The sequence below is a fragment of the Cryptomeria japonica genome, chromosome 10 (genome assembly GCF_030272615.1).
Source record: "Cryptomeria japonica chromosome 10, Sugi_1.0, whole genome shotgun sequence".
Taxonomy (NCBI): domain Eukaryota; kingdom Viridiplantae; phylum Streptophyta; class Pinopsida; order Cupressales; family Cupressaceae; genus Cryptomeria; species Cryptomeria japonica.
Genome location: NC_081414.1, coordinates 244,964,064 through 244,988,523, shown reverse-complemented (window position 1 = coordinate 244,988,523; position 24,460 = coordinate 244,964,064). Strand labels below are relative to the sequence as shown.

General features: G+C 36.5%; 1 protein-coding gene across 4 annotated transcripts in view; it reads left to right on the top strand.

The window, feature by feature from the left end:
- Nucleotides 1-23,968, top strand: part of LOC131066584 (protein translocase subunit SECA2, chloroplastic) — a 195,507-nt gene extending 171,539 nt beyond the window's left edge. For 2 of the 4 annotated variants that reach the window (XM_058001391.2, XM_058001388.2), the window contains 3 exons: nt 22,645-22,719; nt 22,864-23,056; nt 23,319-23,968. In XM_058001391.2, coding sequence (XP_057857374.1) covers nt 22,645-22,719; nt 22,864-23,031 — 243 coding nt within the window. In that variant the 3' untranslated portion in view covers nt 23,032-23,056; nt 23,319-23,968. Of the gene's footprint in view, nt 1-20,709; nt 20,773-22,644; nt 22,720-22,863; nt 23,057-23,318 lie in introns of those variants that run through there. The other 2 variants (XM_058001389.2, XM_058001390.2) reach the window with 2 other exon arrangements.
- Nucleotides 23,969-24,460: the final 492 nt, after the last annotated feature.

Genomic DNA, 24,460 nt, shown 5'->3' with positions numbered 1-24,460 from the left:
TAGAAATAGCTCTTGGAATAAGGTGAAACTAGTCTTATTGCCACTTTCACTGCAAATACCGAAGTTTACGTTTTTGCCGTAAGAGCTTTATTTTAACCTAACTTTCCAAACTCGTTACGAAATTTGTTGTTTAGCTTGGCGTTTGGAAAAGTTTTAGGAATAAGGCTATTCTTATTTAGGTTGCAACCACCGATTTTTGGAATAAGCTTAATCCTATCCTAGTTGCCAACACCGAATTTGGTGCTAGCTTTGCCAAAAACTTAACTTTTCAAGCCTCCATGAAATTTTTGGTGAAAACTTCGGGACTGGGAAACTTTTTGTGAATAAAGAGTTATTCCCCCGTTTAGTGCAAATGCTGAGTTTCGAAGGAGGCAAACCATACTTAGTCAACTTTGGCCAACAAATAGAAGGCTCTTGTCTAGGTTTGGAATACTTTTGACTCAAATTTGCTGAGTTTTACTTAAAACTTGCCTATGATAGATTTTGTTATTCCGATTCCCATTTGGATTTCATGATTCACATTACATGCTGCTGGTTCCTTATTTCATCTTTCTCCTTACTTAGTACTAGCCCTTACATGGGCAGGCACAACCTAAGCTTTCCACTCTTTCACTAAGACCATGATGGAGAGCTTTAACTTAGAAAATTGACAACAACCAAAAGGGCAACGAGGGTCCTTGTCGAGGACGGGGTGTGTGTGCAGAGCACAACAACACCTCTTCCAACTCAATAATGTGCTGTATGCCCATGTCTGGTGGTCTCCTAGGTGGTATCACACTAAACACCTTACTGTGTTTAGTTAAGAGTTCCTGAATATATTTGGTGGATAATCCTGCTTCTGTTGCTCCTCTGCTGTAGGCATCGCAATACACTCTGCATCCCACTCTACCTGGTCATGTCTGATCAATCTCTCCATCCTCCTCAAAGAAAGCACACAAAGATTCTCATCTGATATCCCCCTCAACACATGTTTCCTACCATTTACCTCAAACTTCATTTCCATTGTCCGCAAGTTGAGGGTAAACACCTCAGTCACATGAAGCCACTTCATGCTCAATCCATCTCACCCAAACCAACAACATAATAATCAGCCTAGAACTCATAAATCATTTAGCTGTATGGTGAGATTGAGAATCCTTCTAGTGCACGTGAGAGTGAAGCTATTAGCAACTCTCACTCTAAACCCCTCAAACTCCTCTGTCTTGAGCCCATGCCTAGCCACAAGCCCCTCATCAATGAAGTTGTAAGTGGTACCTGTAACAAGCAAAGTGATCACTTTCTGTCCTCCCAAGAATCCTCTTATCCCAAAAGATCTCTCTTTCTAGATGCTAGAGAGATGCACCATGGGTACCTCCTCCTTAGGTTCCTTTTCTGACTCTCTAAGTACATTTTCCACCTCATTTTCCTCAGGGTCAGATAGCTGTTCTGAAATTTCAGAAGTAGTTTCATCCTCATAGTAATATTCCATCTGATTTGCTCTGCCCTTCATAGGGCACTTACGATCCATTTCCCAAGGACCCTTGCATTTGAAGCATAATTTCCTTCTCTTCATGTCATTTAGGGTCTCATCATTGAGTTTTGGCGCTGCTTGCTTCTGCTGATCTGAAGTTTTATGCTTAAACTTATCTTTGGAGGAGGTAAATGTCTTGGACTGAAATTTTTTCTTTTGGGCAGCAAGCTCCATGTTTAATGCCTTCCTCATGGTCTCCTGCAAGTTGGGTGGGTCAAATGCTTTGATCCATCTGCATAAGGGCTCCATCAATCCCCCACTAAATAGGATCAGAAGTCTCCTCTCTGTGATACCAAGAACCATCATAGATAGCCTTTGAAACTCTAAAATGTAGGAGTCCAAAGAATCATGCTGTCTAAGTTGGGCAAGTTCCTTCAAGTACATATCTAGATCTTTCCTATCAAACCGTTCGATGAGTCTATTTGTGAACTCATCATAGGTAGTGATCAAATTGTGCCCTAGAGTGACTAACCCGTGATAGTGATACCACCACCCATGAGCCATATTGTCAAGGTGTAAGGTGGCAAATCTAATCACCTCCTCCTCAGTCATATGTCTCAAGGAGAGGTAATTGTCTAATTTTTGTACCCAAGCACGTGTTGAACATCTATCACTACCATCAAAGTTTTCCAACATTATTTTACTCACTATCTACTGGGAATCTCTCTGACCCTGAGTCATCCTGGTCTTTGTTTGCTAGGTGCACCTATCCTATGCCTCTTTGAGTTCATGAATTGTTCTAGAGTCTAACATCTCACGAATCTCAAGTGGTATAGTCAAATGCTCTGTATAATGTGAACTTATCTCCTCAGCCATAGAGACTGGCGATTCCTGCTTCTGAAACTGTGGAGTTTTTCTATGCACAAAGGTTGGCTGTAGGGACCTAGGCGCTGAGATAGAAGTGGGTCTCTTGCTCTCCATAGCATATTGGTCTTTCATCCTATTGAACTCACTGGACTCTGTTGAATGAAGCGGAATCCTGTTATCATTAAGCTTGGATAACAACTGCGACATCATGTCCATCATATTATCAAATTTCTTCTCTGCTCTAGTGTTTGGACTTTCAGATCCAGCTCATCGTTTGCCCTTTTTTGCCATCTGGCCTAAAAAATTGTCACTATCACTAGATGAATCTATGTAAACCTAGAATCCCTGAAGTGATTGCCATTGGACGTGATGTTCTTCCCTATGGCATGTTTGAAACTCATTGTCACACATCAAAACCCCTTTTTACAGGAGGAAAACTAGGCTCTAATACTGTATACGGTGAAATTATGAATTCAAATATTGTAAAACCAAACAAAAATACAATCACATAAAACCCAAGTTCTACAATTAAATCCACCATACACCAATGAAGAACCTAAAACATGCAAAATGCAAAATATTGAAAATTTATACCATTCACATGCTTAGTAGGGTTTGATTTCCATTGTTTCCCATCTCCATTGATCTTGCTTGATATGGTTGCTCTCAGATTTTGTGTGCACAAGAGCTCAACAAAGAACGAATTGTGGTTGTGTAGATGCTTGATTGCTTGATCACATTCTCACGAGCATTGATTGATTGAGTGATTAGGGTTAGGATTAGGGATCTTAGGGATGAAAGGATCCTCTTATATGGAGAGTACCCTAGAAATGAAGGAATAAGATTAAGAAGTGGAGGGATACATGGTCAGCTAGGATTATAGGGTAGGTATTGAAAATAGGAAAATATTAGAGAGGTGGTTAAAGGTAAATTAAGAGATGAATGATAAGTGTCATGGAGGGAAAAAGCTAATGATTAATGAATTAATAAAATAAATAAAGATCTATTTAATTAATAGAAGAAGTGAGACCAATTAAATAAATAAAATATTTATTTAATTTAGGGAAAGGATAGTTTAAATAAATAGAAATATTTATTTAAATGGGGAAAGGTTAGAAAAGGATTAATGAATTAATTAAATAAATAAAGAATCTAATTTAATTAATAGAAGGCTTAGAATAAAATAATTAGATAAATAAAATATTTATTTAATTAGGCTAGGACAATTTTAAGTGTCTACAAATACCACTATAGTGCTCCACCCCGGTATGACTTTTTTGGTAGTTTGGTTATTTGTTTTTTTTAGTTTTTTTTTTTTTGATCGGTAATAGCTATATTTTATTTATTTAAACTAAAAATTACATTTGCATCAAAATTCCAAAAAAGAAACCACTCTCCCAAACCACCCCCAACCACCATCCAGTCCTACTGTCTAAAACCATAGTTTTCCAAAATGTTTACTGCTCAGACCCTACCCCACCCCCACATCATCTGAAACAGTAATTCAAAATACATCATGCTAAAAGCTGGCCGAAGAGTTTATCGTTTAACAAAAAATAAAGTTTTAAGTCCATCAACTAAAAATTAAACATCTAAACAAAAGATGTGCCTAGAGGTACCTTGATTCAGTGGAGTCCTCATCTTCCCACAGAGGCGTGTGAATCTCCAGTTCTTCCTTCTGCAACTTCGACCACTAAGCCTCGTGAAGCTGGTCTTTCTATCTCACCACCGCTCCCAACCGTTGCACCACCCACTACACCCTGTCTTGCCAATTCCCGCTGATATTTTTCGCAGTCGGCCTCCTTTATCTCATCTCCTTCGCCAATCTCACCTCCCCACCCTCTGCCGAATTACATCTTCAATATCCATAATTTGGATGAAGATTGTCAACCCTTCCCATCCTCGCTTTGTGTCTTCTTTAAAGCAGACTCGAGCTTCCTCACGACGGCGAAGGAATTGAATTCACGAGTGCCTCACCCGCAACTCCCCATTCTCCGGTGGGATGCCTTCAACAAGATTGAAACCCCACCCTGGCACAACCCATTCCAACAGGGACTCCAAATTTAACAAGTACTCTTGTGGAATGATTTTCCTCAAATTTTCTCACATCCTCACAGGTGTAACCTAGCTCCAGTCCCCAAGCCATGATAAGAGAGTAAACATCTGCTCTGCATTTGTATCTGTGGTCGATAACTGCCATCACTTCGCCCAAGACCAATTGAATTGGCTTCAAAAACAATGGATCTTTTGCAAGAAACATCTTCTCAAGCTTCTTTAGGGGGACGGGTCCTCGAAAAGCTGGCATTAGCTTGGAAGACTGCAGAGTGAAATTGGCTTCCATTTTGGTATTCACTGAAGAATTGCAGAGAATTCCGATGTAATATGTCAAAAACTGTCTTCACCAACTTATTGACTCTTCTCATTAAATGCGCGGGACTCCTAAATTAGTATTCAATGCAAAACACTCCACCATTGCCGCCATTTCAGAAAGCATTCCACAATAAATGCTCATTAACTCGACCTTACTCAAAAGAAAAGCTAGCTGTCTGACATGAAATTTGAATTTTTTGACGTACCAAGTTGGCAAGTAGCCTTAACTCCATCTCACTATTTCTTTTTTGCAGTCACGCCACCTCACTTCCCCTAGCGCGAGCTCACACACTTCATTCGACAACCCATCCGCAATGACATTTCCTCCTCTTTTCACATGTGAGATGCAATAATTTTGGAAAGATTTCAACTTTTCACTTATATTGTGTACATATTTATTCAATTTCCAGCATGGTGTATTGCTTTTCATCAAAGCCTGGACTACAATTTGGGAGTCACCCTCCAAGTGTACCTTCATCACCTTCATATTTGCTGCCAGTTCAGCTGCTAGTAAGGCCGCCTAAGCCTCCGCCTCATTATTAGTGCCATCTCGTAGCCTTCTTGCATCTGTAAAGAGGATCTTCCCTTCATCGTCACAAGCCACACATCCCGCGCCTGAAATCCCTGGATTACCTTTTGACGTCCCATCAAAATTTATTTTCACCCACCCCTTCTCTGGTTTGACCATTTCACCATATCCCCATCCAAAGGAACATTCAAATGATTAACCCTGGGGAACCCATGAACGGGTCAGTTTTCTGATTTTTTGGTTTTTATGCTTGGTTTGGAATTTAGATGGAAATAGCAATAAATGTATGTTGGAAATAACAGTACAACAAATACATGCAAAATGGACAATTTTTTTTGAACTTTATTTGGATTATCTTGACAGTTACATACCATACAAATTATGTACAGGTCTGATTGTGTTTGTCACATGCTGAAATTGTCACGTTGAGCCTGATTTTTACCAGCAAATGAATTCTTTTTGGTCTGATCTATTTTTTCAGATTGGTACCAGATCTGATCTGCCTCTTTGTAGCCCTCAAGATCTTCACGTCCCACTTGGAATGCTGTGTTTGGCTACAAGAGGTGTATGACTGGCTGTAGGTGTTTGGAATGCTGATAAATGGTATCTCAAATGGTTCAGATGTGCTCCTTGGTTTGAAACTTCAATGATTCGCTATCCTTTTCACTGCTGCAACCTGAAAATGAATTCCTTCTACAATTTTCTCTGAATGAACGTAATAATTCAGTCCCTTGGGAGGTCTTCCACTCCTGCAGGCCTTATGAATTGCAATGGTTTTCATCCTTGCAACTTGTAAATCTCACCCTGTATGCCAGATCTCTAAAATCTAACTCTCTGTTAGTTTTCGTGATCAGATTAACAATAATGAGCAAGAAATAATAATGCAGAGTCACAAGAATCAAAGCACACAAATAGAAAGGTCACACAACACAAGTCTACCCTGGGAAAACCTCCCTCTTGGAGGAAAAATCCAGCAACAACAGATCCTCAGATCTGATTATTCATTATGAATAAAATTGCAGTCTTAGAACACTTATCTCAGGCTGAATACATTTGCAGATATCTTCAGCTTCAAATAACCTTTTTGTAATCAGCATAACCGTGCCTTGTTTAGCATGAACAATAGACTTAAGTTCGCATCAATTAGAGCAGAGTCGCATCCATAGATCAGGTATCTTCACACCAAAGGAGAGCAGATATATTTCGCACTGTTATTGCAGATCTGATTCGCATATATAGTAATTGTATCAAGATGCATTCTATGTAGCTTTTATATATGAGGATTGGTGCCTTATTGGGTCGGCCCAATAAGGCACTTTTTGGCGCTAAAGTCTTTGCACTTTTCCAACGTTATATGTGCAAGATAGGGTCGGCCCTATATCTCACTCCACGATTTATTTAGGTTCAGCCCTATTCTGGGCGCTAAGGTAGATGCTACAATCTCACACGTTTGACCTTGCTTGGCGTGTGGAAGAGAAAGGGCCCAGCCCTATCCTAATTTGTGCACGTAGATAGGGCCAAGTCCTATGTGCCCTTTTACATAAATACATTAGATGAAGATAGGGCCCAACCCTATTAACACGCCTCCTTAATGAAGAAGGGCCCAGCCCTATAAGGATTCGGATGATGCCTTAAGGCAATCCAAATCTTTTTTATTTTCCTATCCTAGTTACACAAAAAAGCAACACTCTCCACCATAAATATGATGCCAAAGATTACAAAATGGAGGGCCAAAAGTCTTTTTATTGACTCTCAGACCCTAACGCACCTTTTAGGGTTTTCCATGATTTAATAAAATAAAGATTATATCTCCTCTAGGCTGCATTCACCTTCATGGCCCCCTTAATTTAATATTATTTTTTCTTTTGTAAAAACAACTTAGCCTTACTACGTTGCCGTACCCCTTGGTAGTCTCCTTTTTGTTTTTCATTTACTTTATTAAAATATTAGACTGACTTTATAATAAAGCACTTTATTTAATTTAATTAAAATATTAAAGTTAATACTTTAATATTTTATTTTATATTTCGAAACCATCAACTTGACCTCTTCAACTGAAAACCGATGGTGTACTTGGTCTTCTGGTGATGTCTAAAAATAACAGGCGAAATCCTAGTCTCCTCAAAATAGGGACCCCTCATAAAAAATAGGAGACTGTCTTTAATCATTTGAAATGGCTCGTAAATCCCCCCATAAGGAACCACAAACCCTGGTTGGGTCACCTATCCATTGTGTTGACTTACGGGAACCCTGATGGTAGGCCAACCCTGCTAAAAATAGAACTAGCTAAGAAGGGAACATTACACTTGATAACAATATATTTATTTGTAAATTTTTTATACGGAGTGTTGGAAATATTATAGTTGTCATTGATGTCAAGAAATTATGTTACATTATTTGTCATTGATGTCAAAAGTTTCACACTCCAAGAATGATGTAAAAAAGGAATTAGCTGTCCAAGATTATTGTCATTGATATCAAAGGAAATTTCTATCAAAGAAACTCATTGTCAAATCATATTCAAAGCATGGAGGTCACCATTAGTTGCCATCCATGTATGTTGATGTCAAGAAGGAAGCTGTATGAGTTTGCAATGGCCAAAGGCCACTATTTGTACCCAAGGACAGATTTTATCTTAACAAAGGATAAATTTTGAAGTTACATTTATTTGCTGTTAAGGAGGCTAACCTGCTTTATTATATTGTCACCCATATTAAAGTTGTAAATAAAATAAATTCTATTATCTGTTAGGCTCAACTCATGTTTGGCGCTCTTTTGGTATTGTCAATTGCAAAATAAATATAGTATTAAATGTGTCTGACCTCATGATGGATGGGCTGGAATTAAATGAGCTGGACCCTTCTTGGAAGAGATGCCACCTCTCTATGAAGTCGCCTCTTTTGAGTGGTATAAAAGAACATAAAGTGGAGTTAAAAGAGTAAGAAAAAACAATTATAAATCATTCAATCTAGAGCAATTAAGAAGCAGATTTACAAGCAAAATTGCAAGAAGGATTCAGCAGATGTAAAGCAGAAATGTATGTAAAAGAGTAAGAAGAGATTTGTAAAGAAGATATGAAGAGTATTGCAGAAAGTTGGAGCAAATTATTGCAGATCTAAAAGTATAATTGTAATGCCCCCTACTGGGACTTAACCAAATCTGCCCAAATTTTCAATTAAGATTTGAATAATGCTTGGAAATGGAAATTTTATCTCAGTATTCTAATGTAGAGCCACACTGTTACATATTTATTAGTGCTGCTGGTTAATATATGTTTTCTGAGTTCTGCAGATTGTTCTCTGATCGAATGCTTGATGATTGCTTCTTCCATAATGATAACTACTTCTAAATCGTTTTGAATATAATCGTCTACTAAAATCCAAGCATATAGCCCAACGTCATGTATTGGTGCTACACCTGGTGTAGACTTGAAATATGCAATCATTACCCAAGGCCGATAGTACCCCAATGAGCAGAGCAAATCAAATACAATCTACCAAGTAAATTCTCCTCCTTCAATCTATTACTACTCTGATCACAAATCTGCTCAAAAGAGATCTGTTCTCTTCTTCATTATCTTCTCTCACTCTTTTGGTGTATGCATTTTATCTTCCTTATTCTCCACATAACCTGCACGCACTTAAATATATTCTTTTATTTCCTACTCCACCCCGTCTATCCAAATTCTGATTTCTGTATATATATTTTTACATCAAGCGGTCATACCTTTTCTGAAAAGATGTTTCATCAAGGAGTCATATCTTTCTAATAGTTAATTGCATCCCTTTGTTAATTGCACTAGTAATCTACTAATTGTAGGTGCTCCCCTTTATAAGGATCGCTACCTTTATAATAAACATATTACATTGAAATCATTGTTTACATGATGTTTAATTAACTTGCACCTCTTCAATACAATTGCTCTTCTTTTTCAATCACATCCCTTCAGAATTGATTCGCTGTTTGTCTTTTCTTAATGAATACGATTTTATGATTTCTAATAAACCCGTTTCTCTTAACCATGATCATTCTTCTCAAAGGGATCGCTGTCTTCTTCATTAATACTGGTCACTGCTTGTACTTGATTATGAAGTGTTGGAAATTGCATCTCATATTCAATTGCTGACTTCTTTATTCTATTTTTGCAATCGTTTTTCAATGGGCAAGGAAGTCAACTATGCTTTAAATCAGACTTGTCTTTAAGGATGTCGACTATGCTTTAAATCATAGTGTAAATACAAATCGATGTCAATGAAGTTCCTGTTATTAATCTGTCATAGTCACGTCTCCCAACACATATAATAACTATATAATCGCTGCCTAATGCATCTCTTGAACCATAGTTATTCTACCACTTTGATGTAGAACCACCGTCGTTAATAAGGAAGTCATCAGGTATGAAATCAGCAACATCAAGAACACTTGTCGCTATCTTAAATCACTATCGCTGCCCATTATATTTTATGCCCTTATGACATATTAAGTCGCTGCTCTTAAAGAATGTATAAGATTGCTGCATCTTAATGTAATGTCCCTTAGAATATCGATTGGTAATAACTTGTGGGCACCTGTCATTAGTTACCAATTCGTGTCTCTTTATCTATTCATAACTTAATATTATCGCCGGTAACTAATCCTTTCCCTCAACTCGATACTTGCCTTAGTTGATCGATCTTCATTCTTCCCCCTTAACATCAATTGATGTTTCTACCCTTCATCGATTTCCTTACAAATAGCACTCTTTCATGGAGCACCGTTGTCTTAGTAACGAGTTGATGTTTATAATATAATATTAATTCATTTATTTATTTTTATTTGAATATTTCAAGAATATTATGAGTAATAAATATTAACTAAATAATAATATTTAATAAATAAATAAATTTTAAATAATCATTTGTTGATAATTAATAATAATTAATATATATATAACGATCAAGGGGGGGATATGACAATAATATATGCGGATTTGTGAAGACTTGATGATTAGACTTGTGAAATCTTTATGAGCAGATGTGTGAAGATTTCATAAGCAAATTTTTGAGGAAATAGTGAATGGGTTTATGAAAGTTTATGAACAGATTTAAGGAGGATTTGCGAGCAAAAGTTAGAAGGAAATTTGGGCAGAATTTTATGAAAGAGATCTAGTCAAATAATTATCATTCATTGAAGAAGCTATGATCAAGAAGGTGAATTTGCACATAAGAGTTTGGTGCTTACCATAAGAAGAGATTGGTCTCTCTTATTGAGTTGGTGCTTAGTTGTGGGGGTTGGTGTTCACAAGTTGTATAGGAGGGTATTTGCGTCTCCCATGGGTTTGTACCTACGAAGATTGTAATAAAAATTTATATATACAAGCAATATTTTGCTGTGGTTTTCTCCTATAAGGGTTTCCATGTCAATCATGTGTTCTACTTGTGTTGCATAATTTGTTTGATCTAATGTGACTGATATTGTGCGATTGGTGATATTGTGATAGTTAAGCCGATAAAGTAAAAGATTGTAGTATATTGATTCACCTACTCCCCCCCCCACTCCACACTATAATCATGTGCTCTTTGCTAAGTGTGTTGACTTGGGACCTCAAATGACATTAGTGTAAACATTGCAATTCATGGTTTTACAAAGTTGAAATCTTAAGACCTAAAAAACAAATTCATGAGAAAATTAATGAGCTTTGAGAATAGTGATCAATTCAAGAACCTTGGGGACATCAATGCATTATCCTGCAATGTTGGATTGTTTCTTGGAAGTTCCAATATCTAGATAAGGTTTTATTTAATGTGAAAAAATTATTTGTCATGAGTTTTCCAGAAATTTGAGATTCTTGGTGATGATGGTACGATGCGTGGCAATGTCATTTAAAACATGAATTTGTGAGGCATTTTATGTTTTAGAAGCTAATCATGTTTCTTGAACTAATAATTTTAGGATTCTTGAAACTTTGTGGCACCAAGTATGCTAGTCATTGAATCAAGGGACTCCAAGATTGAGTGTAGTATGTAGACCATTATTTTCTTAGTTGTTAATAAAATACGTGTTTTGTATTTGACTTAATTATGTGGTTGATTACTATTTATATTGTTACCTTAGGTATTGGATTACTTCTTTTTGGATATGTATAGCTGGTTCAATGGTTGTTCCTAAATTGACAATTGCTTAGGTGGCCAACAAATAAATGTACAATCAAATGTTAGGTAAGTGCACCAATGTGATAGGCGCTTCTTGTACAAATCTTTGTATTGTAAATTACCCATGTTTCATGAGTAGTGGTTCACAAGAACCCATCTCTCATGAAAATGAACAGTCCACTTAGCACTCATTGCATCTAGGTGATGCTCATAGAGGTGAAGCATTGGACTTTCTCGGGAGGCCACCCATCCCAATACAACTCCAACTCAAGCACACTTAACCACAAAGTTTCCTCCAAGTTTAAACTTTCTTAGCTTGCAAACCCCATTTTCAAAACCTTCAGCAAGTGTTGTGCCTTATGAACCATTCATTATAGAGCCCATTTAGCTCATCAATTAATAAGTAGGAGTTGCCTTATGTTTGTATTAGTTTGGTTGCACTAGCTTGTTTTGGCTTGACAATGTGAAAGAAGTATTTGGGAATGTAGTTGGATGTTCATGGATTGTCTCTATGTGATCCGCATGATAATGGTTTATATTTTTGGCGCCACATATTGTTTGGAGTTAGTTTTTAGGGTGATTTGTGGTCTTTTGGCCTATTGGGGCCTATTCTCTTGCTTGTGCTATGCATTTGGGGATTTGTGCAAACATTGGAGATTGCAGCGAGTTGTATTTGGGTCCTACTATGCCTTGTGGTGATCCACATTGAGTAAATTCATCTAGAAGATGTGTTTTTGGGTTGACTGGTTATGTGCTACATCTTTAATCTACACGTTACCTTGTTGCTGACTTGGGAGGATGTGCACAAGAGTGTGATGTTTGGGGCTGCATTGAAAGATGTATTAAGATGTTTCAAGTCATCTCTATCTACTAGATAAGATTGCTTTCACCATAAAGATGTTTTAAGGCCAACTTAGTGGGATCATTCTTTGTTCATTGTTCTAGCCAACCTAATTGGAGTTTTGAGATGTTGTGGATGGTATATATAGAAGATCAAATCAATTGCAATGTGTAGATTGATGTTGAAGCGAGCTTGAGGTAGTATAATTGTGGTGAAAGCATAGTTCACAAACTCGGTGAGTAGTCACCGAGTCTGTGAAAACTTGCCACTTAGAAGCCTTAACAAGCAGCTTGTGAGTTAATTCGCGACTGCATTTAGGACAAAGACTCGCTAAAAATTCTTTGCAACTAGCTGAAAAATCACAGAAAACTCGCCGAAAATCCTAGATGGGGCAAAGGCAATTTCTGTCGCGATTTTCACTTAGTAAACTCACGCTTTGGACCCAGTTTTTCCAATAAAACCCTTGCATGATGCACAACGATTTTGACCGATTCAGGTAAATTTTAAACGAAACAAGTTGAGAGATTTAGGTAGGTTTTTAAAAATTTCTATTTTCCTTCTACATTTTCCTTGTTTCCCTTTCTCACTTTCCTTCCTGTTGTGACCTACTCACATATCACGCTATTCCAAATGGGGACCAACTACTTTTTAGGCCCTCTCAGTCTTTTGGGTCTTTTTTGCGACGGTCTTGTCGGTCCTCTCAGTTTATAGGTGTTTGGGGGTCAGTTTGATCAAGTTGGCAGATCGTTTGAGCAATTTTGGCTATGTCTAGAGCATGTTTTGACTGTTTTAGGGTTTTGACCTTCAGACTTGAATTTGAGGTCTTTCCTTTAGCTTTTTGGAAAAACTGAGCGTTGCATTGGAATCAGGACTCTTCAAGGAACCTAATCGTGAAATTTGAGGGAATTCTGAACAACTTTCTATTTGTAGAAACTTCCTATTTTTAGGGATTTATCTGCCTCTCGGATTGGTCTAATTTTGCCAAAAGAACAAACTATTTTTAGTAAGTGTCCTTGCGTTCCGTTTTACACTAATCCTAACATTTTGAAACACTTTCTATTTTTGGAAAGTCTATTTTCACAGGTTTTTCACAAGCAGACATTGAAGATTGAGTATTAGTGAACATTTCTAAATCTTGAAAAGTCAAAAGGCAGGCTGAATGGATAAAAAAATGGTTAAGTATGGACATCCATTCTAGAAGTGGAAAGCAGCGTGAAAATCTTCTAAGTGTGGCACATGGAAATCGCTTCAATTCCCCAGAATGGCATTTTAATCTAGAAACGTTCAAAAGTGACTAAGTCTGGAGAGAAGTGAGTCAAATTCCTTCATCAAGGTGAAATGGTGCCCAAGGTAGAGGTTGGGCACCAAATTCAAGGCATCCTGGAAAGTCGACAAACTCCAAATTTGTAATGTCCCTTCAAGATTATTGACTAGTAAGAGACAATTATTTCAAATCCTTAACTTACTAAAGATTATAATATCAGATTTAGATATTAGATTATATAATCGATAGTCTGAATATATAGAGATATTTGAACTTTCAATGTCACTTGCTCTTTCTATTATATCCAATGCCCTGTGAATAATATGTCTTTCACTAATGTTAATGAGAGATGGTTGATTGAATAGAAGCTGTCTCTAGTCTGATCTTTGAAGAATATGCTATATGTAATCTCCCAATCTGCGATTTGATTCAACTGCTCTCCCAATAAAGATGATAGAACTATGCAATGAACTTTGTTGTTTCTGCTATATCTGATATCATCAACAAGATATGCCGGACCGATGGCAAGTTCTATATCTAATATGACAATGTACTTATGCAAAATATGGCGATATCATTTATGACAATCTGTTGCTATTTCAGATTCAGATTTATGTGCTTGCAACTCCAAGATTGATGCTATTTCTGTTTATGCTTTCTATTCATGCAATAACAGTATCCACTGCTATGTCTGATAAGTCGGTAACACAAGCAGATTGATGATCACTATTTCGCTTGATGGTTATATGTTCACTTTTCTTTGGGTAGCTTATCTACATGCAACTTGAATGGGGTTGTCTCAGATGTGAATTCGACTTGCTTATATGCCTGATAATGTGCCTAAGGCATTTGCTCAATAAGAGTGATCCAAACTGAATAGAAATAAGATATAAACTCCACGATATTCTCGCTCTCCCTTCCCCACCTTTCCAAAAATGATTTTCAATGCCCTTATACTCACCCTGTGCCGTTTTGTAAAGGTTGCGACTATTAACGATTGCATCTCTTCATTAATTAAATTATTCTGATCTCCATATCACTCCTTTGGAATAAACTCGTTTTAGACTTAATCATTGCCATAAGATTGATGGCTTCTTGGATCGTATTTGCCTTACCATGTTCATCATGATGATATTAATCTGTATTTCGCGTGTTGTCTGACTAACGCCAATCCTTCATCAGCTGTCGATCATTTTCATTACGTTGACTTCTCACTGATGGCTGTTGTTCCACGTAGCCACCATTTGGCATTCTATTACCGATGTAGTCATCTCAACATTATCCAAGGCTAGGCTTAAGTGTTGATCGGGAGTGATGACTGTAACTGATATTGATGCTTACAACCTCGATTAATAGATCTTTGATTAAATTCGGATTACGATGGCTATCGCCATATGTTTCCCTTTCATTGGTGGTAGAGTCTTTCAAATCTCCGATAGGAAGAAGAATAAAGATTATTCCCCTCCTCCTTGGTAATGGCTATCGGTTCCCCTTAAATATCTTCCTTTCCTTAAGGTCATGCCCCTTTGGAATAGATAGTCCCTGAAGAGTCATGTCTGGTCCTTTCATAACTACTGTAAATGTCTTAGTCAAGATGGAACTTGCTTAATCATTAATTGACATCATACATCCTTTGGTTAGTCACTCCCCTTTGCAAATGTCTTAGTCAAGATCGAACTTGCTTAATGATTAGATAATCGTCGATTTGCTGCTCCTACTGGTCTCTGCATAGTCGGTTATGATGGTATTGAAAGGATTTGTCTTCATATATAAAAGAGTTCTCCTTCAACATGGCATCAATATTATGAACTGCACATATTGCTAGATCAATGTTGCACCCTCCGCCTGTATCGTAGTTAACATTCTTCCTCCTGCATACCATCTAGTACAAGGATATTTCTGCCTATAACTTAATAACAGTCCTGATCTAGTCTGGCGCATGGTGATACACTGAACTAGTTTCGTTGGGGACATCACAAAATTTCCTCACCCAGGCCAATTTAGCACCCAAGAAGAGTGATGGGCGCTAGACAAAAGAGATTGATTTTGAGTTTGTTGCGATAATATGTTGAAGCAGTAACTGAATACATTGTTCAATTTGATGGTATATTACTTGTTTTGTTTTGGCAACTTGCATGGTCTTGCTCTCTTCACTTAGATAAGATTTGCTTTCAAGTTGTTAGATGAACGAGATTTGATAGGATTGTTTATAGTGCAAATCCTCGCTCATACGTTTGGTTGGTAGCTAACTGTTACTAACTTTGGAAGGTTAGTTTTGGCCTTTTATATGTGGAAACTTAACTTCAATCATCGGGTGGACATCATTCGTGTAATGCCCGTGAAATACCCTAGAGAACTATCCATCTAATATGCATCTAGATAATAACTTTTTTTAAAAATCTTTTTAATCCAACATGTACAACTAACTAACTACTCAAATGCATTTAACATCCATTAACAAGATGTACATGTTTTTATCATAGATATAAACATAAGAAGCACTTTATGCAAGCAGAAATATACACAACTCCATAATTAATCTTTCCCTAGGGTACCTCAATGTCATTACTTACAATCTCACCAAGATCGTATCCATATAAGCATAACATCATATTTACTACCATGATCCAATGCATTCTAACTTAACTAACATTTCTCTTTTTGCATACGTAAGATCCCTCACTAGTCTATCTATCATGAATACAACCATTATTAATGCAAATCCCATTAAACCCCTAAGATTCATTTTAAGAGCACCAATCCAAATGTTCCCAGTCCCAATTACTTATTCAACATCCTAGCATCATTATTCTATTTCTAATGCTAATTACCACATTACTAGACATTCACATAACACTAAATGCATATCGATAGATTCAATTACATTATTGCCATTGTTGAATCGATATCCAAAATACATCAACTATCATTACATATGAATACATTATCCATTTTACATCAAGGAGCATAGATCTCAACTACAAATATAATTACATCATGAATTCTACATATACATATGCCATATTTTGAATCATATACATCAATCCGCTACAGGCATCCATCCGTAGTTGAAGAGAGAAGAATCCACATCCATGCACAAGAACATCCACTGAAGAACATCCCAATGGAAGAAGACATCAAACCACCCAACCATGTGAAACCAAAGGAACCACCCCCTGTGCTAGGAGATGACACAAGATCCCACACACACTCTAGATCTAGGCTGACACCTAACAACCAATGGATACAACCAAAACCACCTAACAACACTACAATCATATCATACAACTAAGTCAAAGCTCTATACATGAACTTAAACACTCTAGAGGCAATTCACAAAACAAGACTCAAGGTGCAATGACCTACAAGTAGGGAAAGAGTGTCATTGCATGCAGCCACCATGGGAACTTAGGAACTTGTTCCGGCATCTGTGATACCCATGCAGAGCCGTCTCAACATTTGAGGATATCAAGGGACTTCGACTTTCCTGGATCACCAAGGTCTACCCAACCATTCTCGGATCTATATAATCACCCCAAGGACATGAGTTGAGGCCACACATCCATTTGTTATCTTATTAAGATGAATAACTACTACCCAACCCAGCCATGATTAATTATTTATGTTATCAATTGATTACAAGGAAAACTCCCAATGAGCTATTTTGGCGTTCTAGACCTTGGGTAACTTGACAATCTAATCCTCACGACCCCAGTCACTCATATGGAAGCCCACTTCCCCTAGCATGCACCTAGACCTTAGGGTAACAACATGCAAACACAAAAGCAAGGGCTCTCAATACATCATAACCGGATAACCAAGGTAAATCAACATTGATAATCAAGAGACATGAATAACATATGCCTGATCATAGCCTCACACAGGTAGCCAAGAATCATAAAACATTCAAGAATCTTAATGACTACATATACAACATGAGCCCAAGAAGTAACAACAAGGTATCAACATCTTGCTTGAAACCAAAACATACATATAATCCATTACAATCAGTAAATTGATCCTAGGACCGCTTCAGTAACACATAAACCAACATAAAATAGCCTCTAGAAGTTATTGACCCGAGAAAAGTCAACTCAGAAAACCCAATGACAAAATACTCGACGACAAATACCCAACGGCAAACATATTAGATGGTAGACGTACGAGATGATATGATGGTAGGCTGGTATGATGGTAGATTGATACGATGGTAGACGTACTAGGTGGTACAATGGCATACTAGTACGATGGTAGGCATACTAGGTGGTACAATGGCAGACGTACTAGGTGGTATGATGGCTGACTAATACGATGGCAGATGCACTAGGTGGTACGATGTCAGACGTACTAGGTGGTATGATGGCAGACTGGTGCAAACAATCTTTACACAGATAGGATGTAGGCAGGCTTTTCAAAATCAAATGCAAAAGAGAAGTACCTCCAACCTGAAAATGGAGAGGTCTAAGAAAATTGATGAAGAGCAATCCAACAATTCTCTAGCCAAGCCAAACAAAGCTCCAAGCAACACAATCCAAATTCCTCAATTCACAGAAAGATTCTTGTGTTGGCTAACTCGACAGATACACAGGAAAACCAATATATAGAAAATCAAGCCAAAACCATAGAGTATGTCAGCCAATGGAAAATAATTATGAAATATAATATTTCATACCAACCCTCTCCAAAAACCAAGGTAAGAATAATAAAATAATATTTAATTAACTTACCCCAAACTCACAGCCAATAGTAAAATAGGGTAGGTAGGATAAACAATTATCTAATAACCCAAGGGGTAAAAGAGAAATAATAATAATATAATCAACCAATTAATTAAATAATCCAAGGCACGATAAAATATAAAGGCCCAATTAAATAATTAAACCATGGAGCTCAAATAAATATTAATGCCACAACTTAATAAATAAATAATAATAATATGAAATCATTAATAAATAATAATCCCAATAATAATAATCTCACATTAAATTAATATTAAATATTATTAACTATTAATTTATTTTATTATTATAAACTATATAAGCCAACTAATTAATTAATAATTAAATAACCCACAATCGCAATATCTCAAGACCACACACATAGGGTGACACAATACCACAAGACGACTCTAACCACAAAACTAATACTAACAGGGTACCAACTTAAACCTAGAGTGTAGAATGAGATTTCATGTCACCTCCGATCAACTTGCCATTGGGATGAAGACATGCTCAAACTTGTTAAGTCAGGTGGAGTCGATGTCTAGTACCTGCAAACCTATCACCACCAACGCACGTACAACATATACCATAACATATATCATGAAATGAACAAACAAGTGAAGGGGAATCACAATGTTATATCGTGCTTATGAATGAGTGGTATGACATCGTCCCTTTCACAAACACAATAGAAGACTGTCATGACAACCAAGCACTATCATAATCATCATATCCAATATAGTCATGAAATAGGGTTAGTACATACTATGATTCTATCAAATCACCATAGGCAAACATAAACCATACATATAAAATGAGTACATATAGATCATCAAATAAGAATCCATCATCATAATAATCTATGAATATCATCATCTACATGAAGCCATAATGTCAAATGCAATGTGATATGTCTATCATCAATAATGAAGTATCCAAATCATAAGTAAATCCATAAATATCTAATCAAAAGCATCACAAAGTAGTCTACGCTATATCAATATGGTCTATCGATGCACAAAAGCAAAGATAAATCGGGGAGGAGCACTACAGTTTGTTGATGGTGTTCATTGATGTTCTGGAAACATTTCCCACAGCCTTTGAAGATTGCACTGCCTCTGTGTAGTTGTCTCCTAGTGGTGAAACAGAGCGTGGTTTGGTTTCACTTGAGCAATCCTCGTCTCCTTGTTCTTAGGTTTAAATTAGATTAGAATGGCGTTTCTAAACCCTTCCCATTTACTTTCTGCATATCTTAAACCCAAAAATCCTAAAAAAAGAGCTCCGAGCGATAAATAATTCGCGAATTAAATTCCTTGAAATTGCGAAATTGTCTAATCTTCTTTGAGTGTACGTTTAGCCCCTTGGATTACACCAGTATATCACATCAAACATGTCACGTTCGTTGCATAAAGGAACCTTGGAGTCAATTGTTTGATTCTTTCCGCAATCTTAGCCTACAATCGCACTTTGATCAAGAGAGAGTAAGGTGACCGTTGGTAACTTTATTCTGTGTTTAAACAAAACGTCAACACTTCCTCATGTATAGTTGATAAATTTTTAAAATTTTAAAATTAAAAAAAAAAAACTCAAATTTTAAAGTTCTTGCATATATAAAGTTAATATTTATTAATTTTTGTCCATGGGGTTGAGCTTAACTAGTTAAAACATTGGGTTCTCATTGTGGAGACCCAAGTTCAATTCCCAATAGGGACATCTAAAGTGGAATTCTAAGCTGTGACTCTTGGCCTTCCATAGGATGGGGAAGGTCTTGGGGTCAATCTAATCAAACATAATAATAATAATAATAATTCAAAGATATGTAATGGGGATGGGGCCCCTACTGTGTCCCCACTGGTTCATAGCTCCAGTCAAAAGCTATTCAGGCTTCGGCCAATTACCTATCAAAAAAAAATAAAAATTATTAATTTTTATTTTTTATTTTCAACTTTACAATAATTTCCATATAGTAATTGTTTTCTAGTTTACTTTTAATTTTTTAGTTTTGTAGTTTTAAATTTTGAAGTTTTAACTTCAAATATATTCATATATTAATTAAAATATTTTTATATATTAATTATTATTAATTCTATATATTGAGAAATTAAATATAGTTTTTCTTAAATTATATTAAATAGAAAGTTAAATTTGTTTATTATATTTATAAATTGTTCATAATCATAATTATATTTATGTATTGAACTGCCAAATTTAATAGAAAGCACTTCCTTGTAGTTTTTAAACTCATTGGATACATTCTGTAATTGAATTTTGCCAAAAAAAGTGTTTTTATAAGAAATTTAAGTACTTTTTAAATTTTGGAGTCAAAAAATTTGGGCTTGCCGAGTACTCTTTGAGTCCAAGTATGTGATCTATGGGTGAATGTTTTGGAGTTGAATAGTTCAATGGTTGTTTGAGGCAGCATGTCAAGAGAACCTACTTTCTAAGGAGATTGCTAGAGGTTGTGATGTTGAAGGCTTATTCATTGTATTTCATATATTCATGTACACTGCTCTGAGAAAGTGAATCTCTTCAGCAGGTCCTCCACTTTTGTATCTTGCCTTGAGGTTGTGAACTTCAGCAGCAAGTCCATTCAGGTAGCAGTGTCAACTAATTTGTAATCTTGTTTATATGTATTGTGGGATAGCTCTCACCATGGTTTTTCTCTTCTTGGATTTTCCACGTAAATATGGTGTTCTCTTGTGCATTGGTGTTCATTTCTTTATCTTTCATTGCTGCCATTTAGGTTAAGGTTTTGAATTTGAATTGTGCTACAGAGTTCAAAGATTTGTTCAAGACTGATCCACCCCACCACCCCAGCAAGTAGCACCTCCTAGAATGTATCAGACATCTCTACGATTAATGAGTTTAAGTAGAAAAATGTTTGCACATATCTCCATAGCCAAGGAAAAACTCTGGCAATGGAAGGAAATAGAAAGCTACCCTTAAAAAGATAATTATAATTTATAAAATATTTCATGGAGATTGAGAATAAATGTAAATTTTTTGGGCATCAATAATTTTGACACTGATTTTGCTAATCTAGTACATTGGCATTTTGGTACTTTTTATATGCTAATCCCATGAATTAAGATTTGTATTTATTTCTTATTCCTTGGCACATCCTTGCAAACCTTTTACCATGACTCTCTCTCTCTCTCTCTCTCCATGCATTTTGGTGGATTTCAAGATTTTGCCAATTTTTTGACATGTTTGGGCCTCTTTTTTTTAGAGTTGCCGAGTTTTTTATTGAAACTTGCTGAGTTTTTGTGAAAAACTCGCCAAAAACTCGGCGAGTAAAAGTCATATATACTTGCCAGGCAAAAAAACTTGGCAAGTAGTGCATCTATGTTTCTTAGTATAATGGCACACCCTTGCAAGCCTTTTACCATGGCACTCTCTCTCTCTCTCTCTCTCTCTCTCTCTCATTTCTCTCTCATTTTGGTGGATTTCATTCCTTCATTCTATCCTCCCACATCTTGCCCCTTTCCTATTTTCTTGTGATCTTGAAGGAAAACTGATTTCAAAGAAAAACATCACCCCATAAAGTAATTTGTATGCATTTCCTATGGTCATGACAAAAATACAGCAAAGCCTCAGTAAGAGACAGAAGATCTGAGGTCATGATGATCCTGCTGATATCATGTTTCTCGTTTCTATGAAAGTCAACAATATTTATAATTCATTAAAACATACTGAAGAGTCAGAATATTTGATGATGTCTTGCTTGGCCTTATGCTGGAGATAAACTTTTGCATCCTGTGCATGTCTCTCTCAAATACTAAATAACCATTGATCTGCATATACACCTGACAATATGCTTTTGGATCTATGAAAGAGATGTTTGCAAAACAACTCTTTTGGATACTAAATAACCATTGATCTGCAACTCTTCTTGCGAGAATATTTCTTCCCTTGGAAGCAAAGTTTCAACCGAAAATATCTTTTCAAATGCAGAAACTTTTCTGATTATTTATCAAAGTTGACCAATTTTCATCTGATGTTGAAGGAATCTAATTCAGAGAAAGGCATGCCCATATCCCCTATTATATGCATCCGTTTTCTATAGGTGTCAAAAATGCGCCAAAATCTGAATAAGATAGATATTGAATGCTGGAGGCCATGAAAGCCTGATAAAGTAGTGTATTTCTCATCGCCATGTGAAATGAACAGTACATTTAAGTGGTTGAAATTTTACTGAAGATTTGGAAAACTGGATGATGTTTTCCTTGTCCTAACACTATATTGAGTATACATTTTGGAACATGATATCTTCTTTAAATTAGTTGTAATTAGTTTTATTATACCTAGTATAGTGTAAATTTCTTATAGCTAATATCTTAATAATGTACAACATCGAATCTAAATCTGCACATAAGTGCATATGAAAAGTTTGATGTGGTTATGTGAACTCCACATTCCTACATACATGTGCATGCTACTAATACACATTAATTCATACATTTGGATGCAGAGAGCTATTGCTTTAAAGGCTCTGGATTCATTTTGGCGTGATCATCTACTGAACATGAACCGTCTTAATACAGCGGTATTCTAAACATGACCTCTGATCTTGAACCACAATGTTATTGTTGAAGTTGTTTTCATCTTGGAATTTCTAGCTGATTTTCATATTGTAAGGGTGACACAAAATTTTTATGTAAACTTTAACATTTCTTACTTGTTTATTCAGGTGAGTGTACGAGGCTTTGGATCTAGAAATCCACTTGAGGAATACAAGATAGATGGTTGTCGGTTCTTTATTACAATGCTTGGTGCCGCTCGTCACCAGACGGTCACTTCTCTATTGCGTTATTGGTTGTCACCTAATGGCTCACTAGAATTAGCCTTTGCCAATTGATCCATAATCTATGTTTTGCAAACTTGTAAGTACGTGTAGACCAATGCTTTGTGCTTAACTAAATGACAGTAATTTGTCATATATCAGCATCCATCGTTTCCCTTGTTCTATGAGTTTCTTGGCAACTTAATATTCATGCATTCATGAGAAAACATGAAAAAGTGTACATAATTGTGCTTGTGCTTGTGCATGAGAGAGTTGCAATAACTCAATATGCTTCTCTAAATTGTATTGTCTAACATCTTGAACATGTCGTTAACTTCTTTGATTGGAATTGATTATATCAGGGAGTTGGCTTCAGCTTCAATGTCATAATTGCAGGTTAATCAAAGTCCAACTAGGACTTGAACTTGATCCAATCCATGAAGACGCTTCAACCAGCAAGATGTCAAGGTCGTCAACATTTGCGTGAAGTCTTAGCTGCAGTGGTTATTTTCTCAGTCAGAGCTGTGGCTTGTCATTGTTATATAGCATTTTTTGACACGTTACCTGTTGTAATAGTGTTTGCCATAGAACATGTATTTAATGTTAATTGTTGTAATATTGAAATTGTTTTAAAAAATATTTGTTATTTAAATGATGCTTCAAAATGTAAAAATACTAAGTTATAATTTATACATAATATACGCTGCTGCATTGTTCCAATTCCCCAAAGATTTGGCATTGGATGCCATAAAAATCAGATTTACATTGGATATTCTGAGGAAGCAGCGAGTACCCAGTGGCATCCTGGTCTGTTTGCATAGAGAATCCCAATCCCATGTCTTTGGCTGGAAGCCCTGTTTGTAGCCTTGTGGAACATCTGCCTGGAAAAATTAGAAGAAGGAACCTTTAAGGAGGTTTCACATCCATGGGAAAGGTTTTGTAAATGATTTGAGGACCACCGATAGAGGGAGTTGTCATTGTGTGTTGAAATTTAATAAGAATCTATTAATCACGGATGAGTAACCTCTGTCTAAATGGCCCCTTATTGAAACTAATGTTGCTAAAGGGTTAGAATAAGCAAACTGAGTCAATACATTCATAAAGAATTGTGAAGGCGGTTTCAGATCCATGGGAAAGGGTGTGCAAAACAGTCGAGGGCTTCTAAAAGGGTTGGTGTCATCTCATGCTGAAAATTAAGAAGTCTATTTAGTATTATTAACCACGGATCAGTAGCCTCTATATGGTCCCTTATTAAGCCTAACCATGCTAAAGGGATGGAGTAACAAATCCAGTCAAGCCAACCATAATCATGTTAATTTGAAACCTCCCCACCCTTGAACCTCGTCAAACTCAACTTTGACAATGCGTCTAGGGTAACCTTAGATAGTTCAGGTGGTGGGAGAATTATCCAGGATTGCTGGGGTCTCTAATTAAATTCACATCTATTATTTACAACTACCCTTCATGGAATCCAATGTGAGGCTTAAGCAGTTGCCCGAGTTGT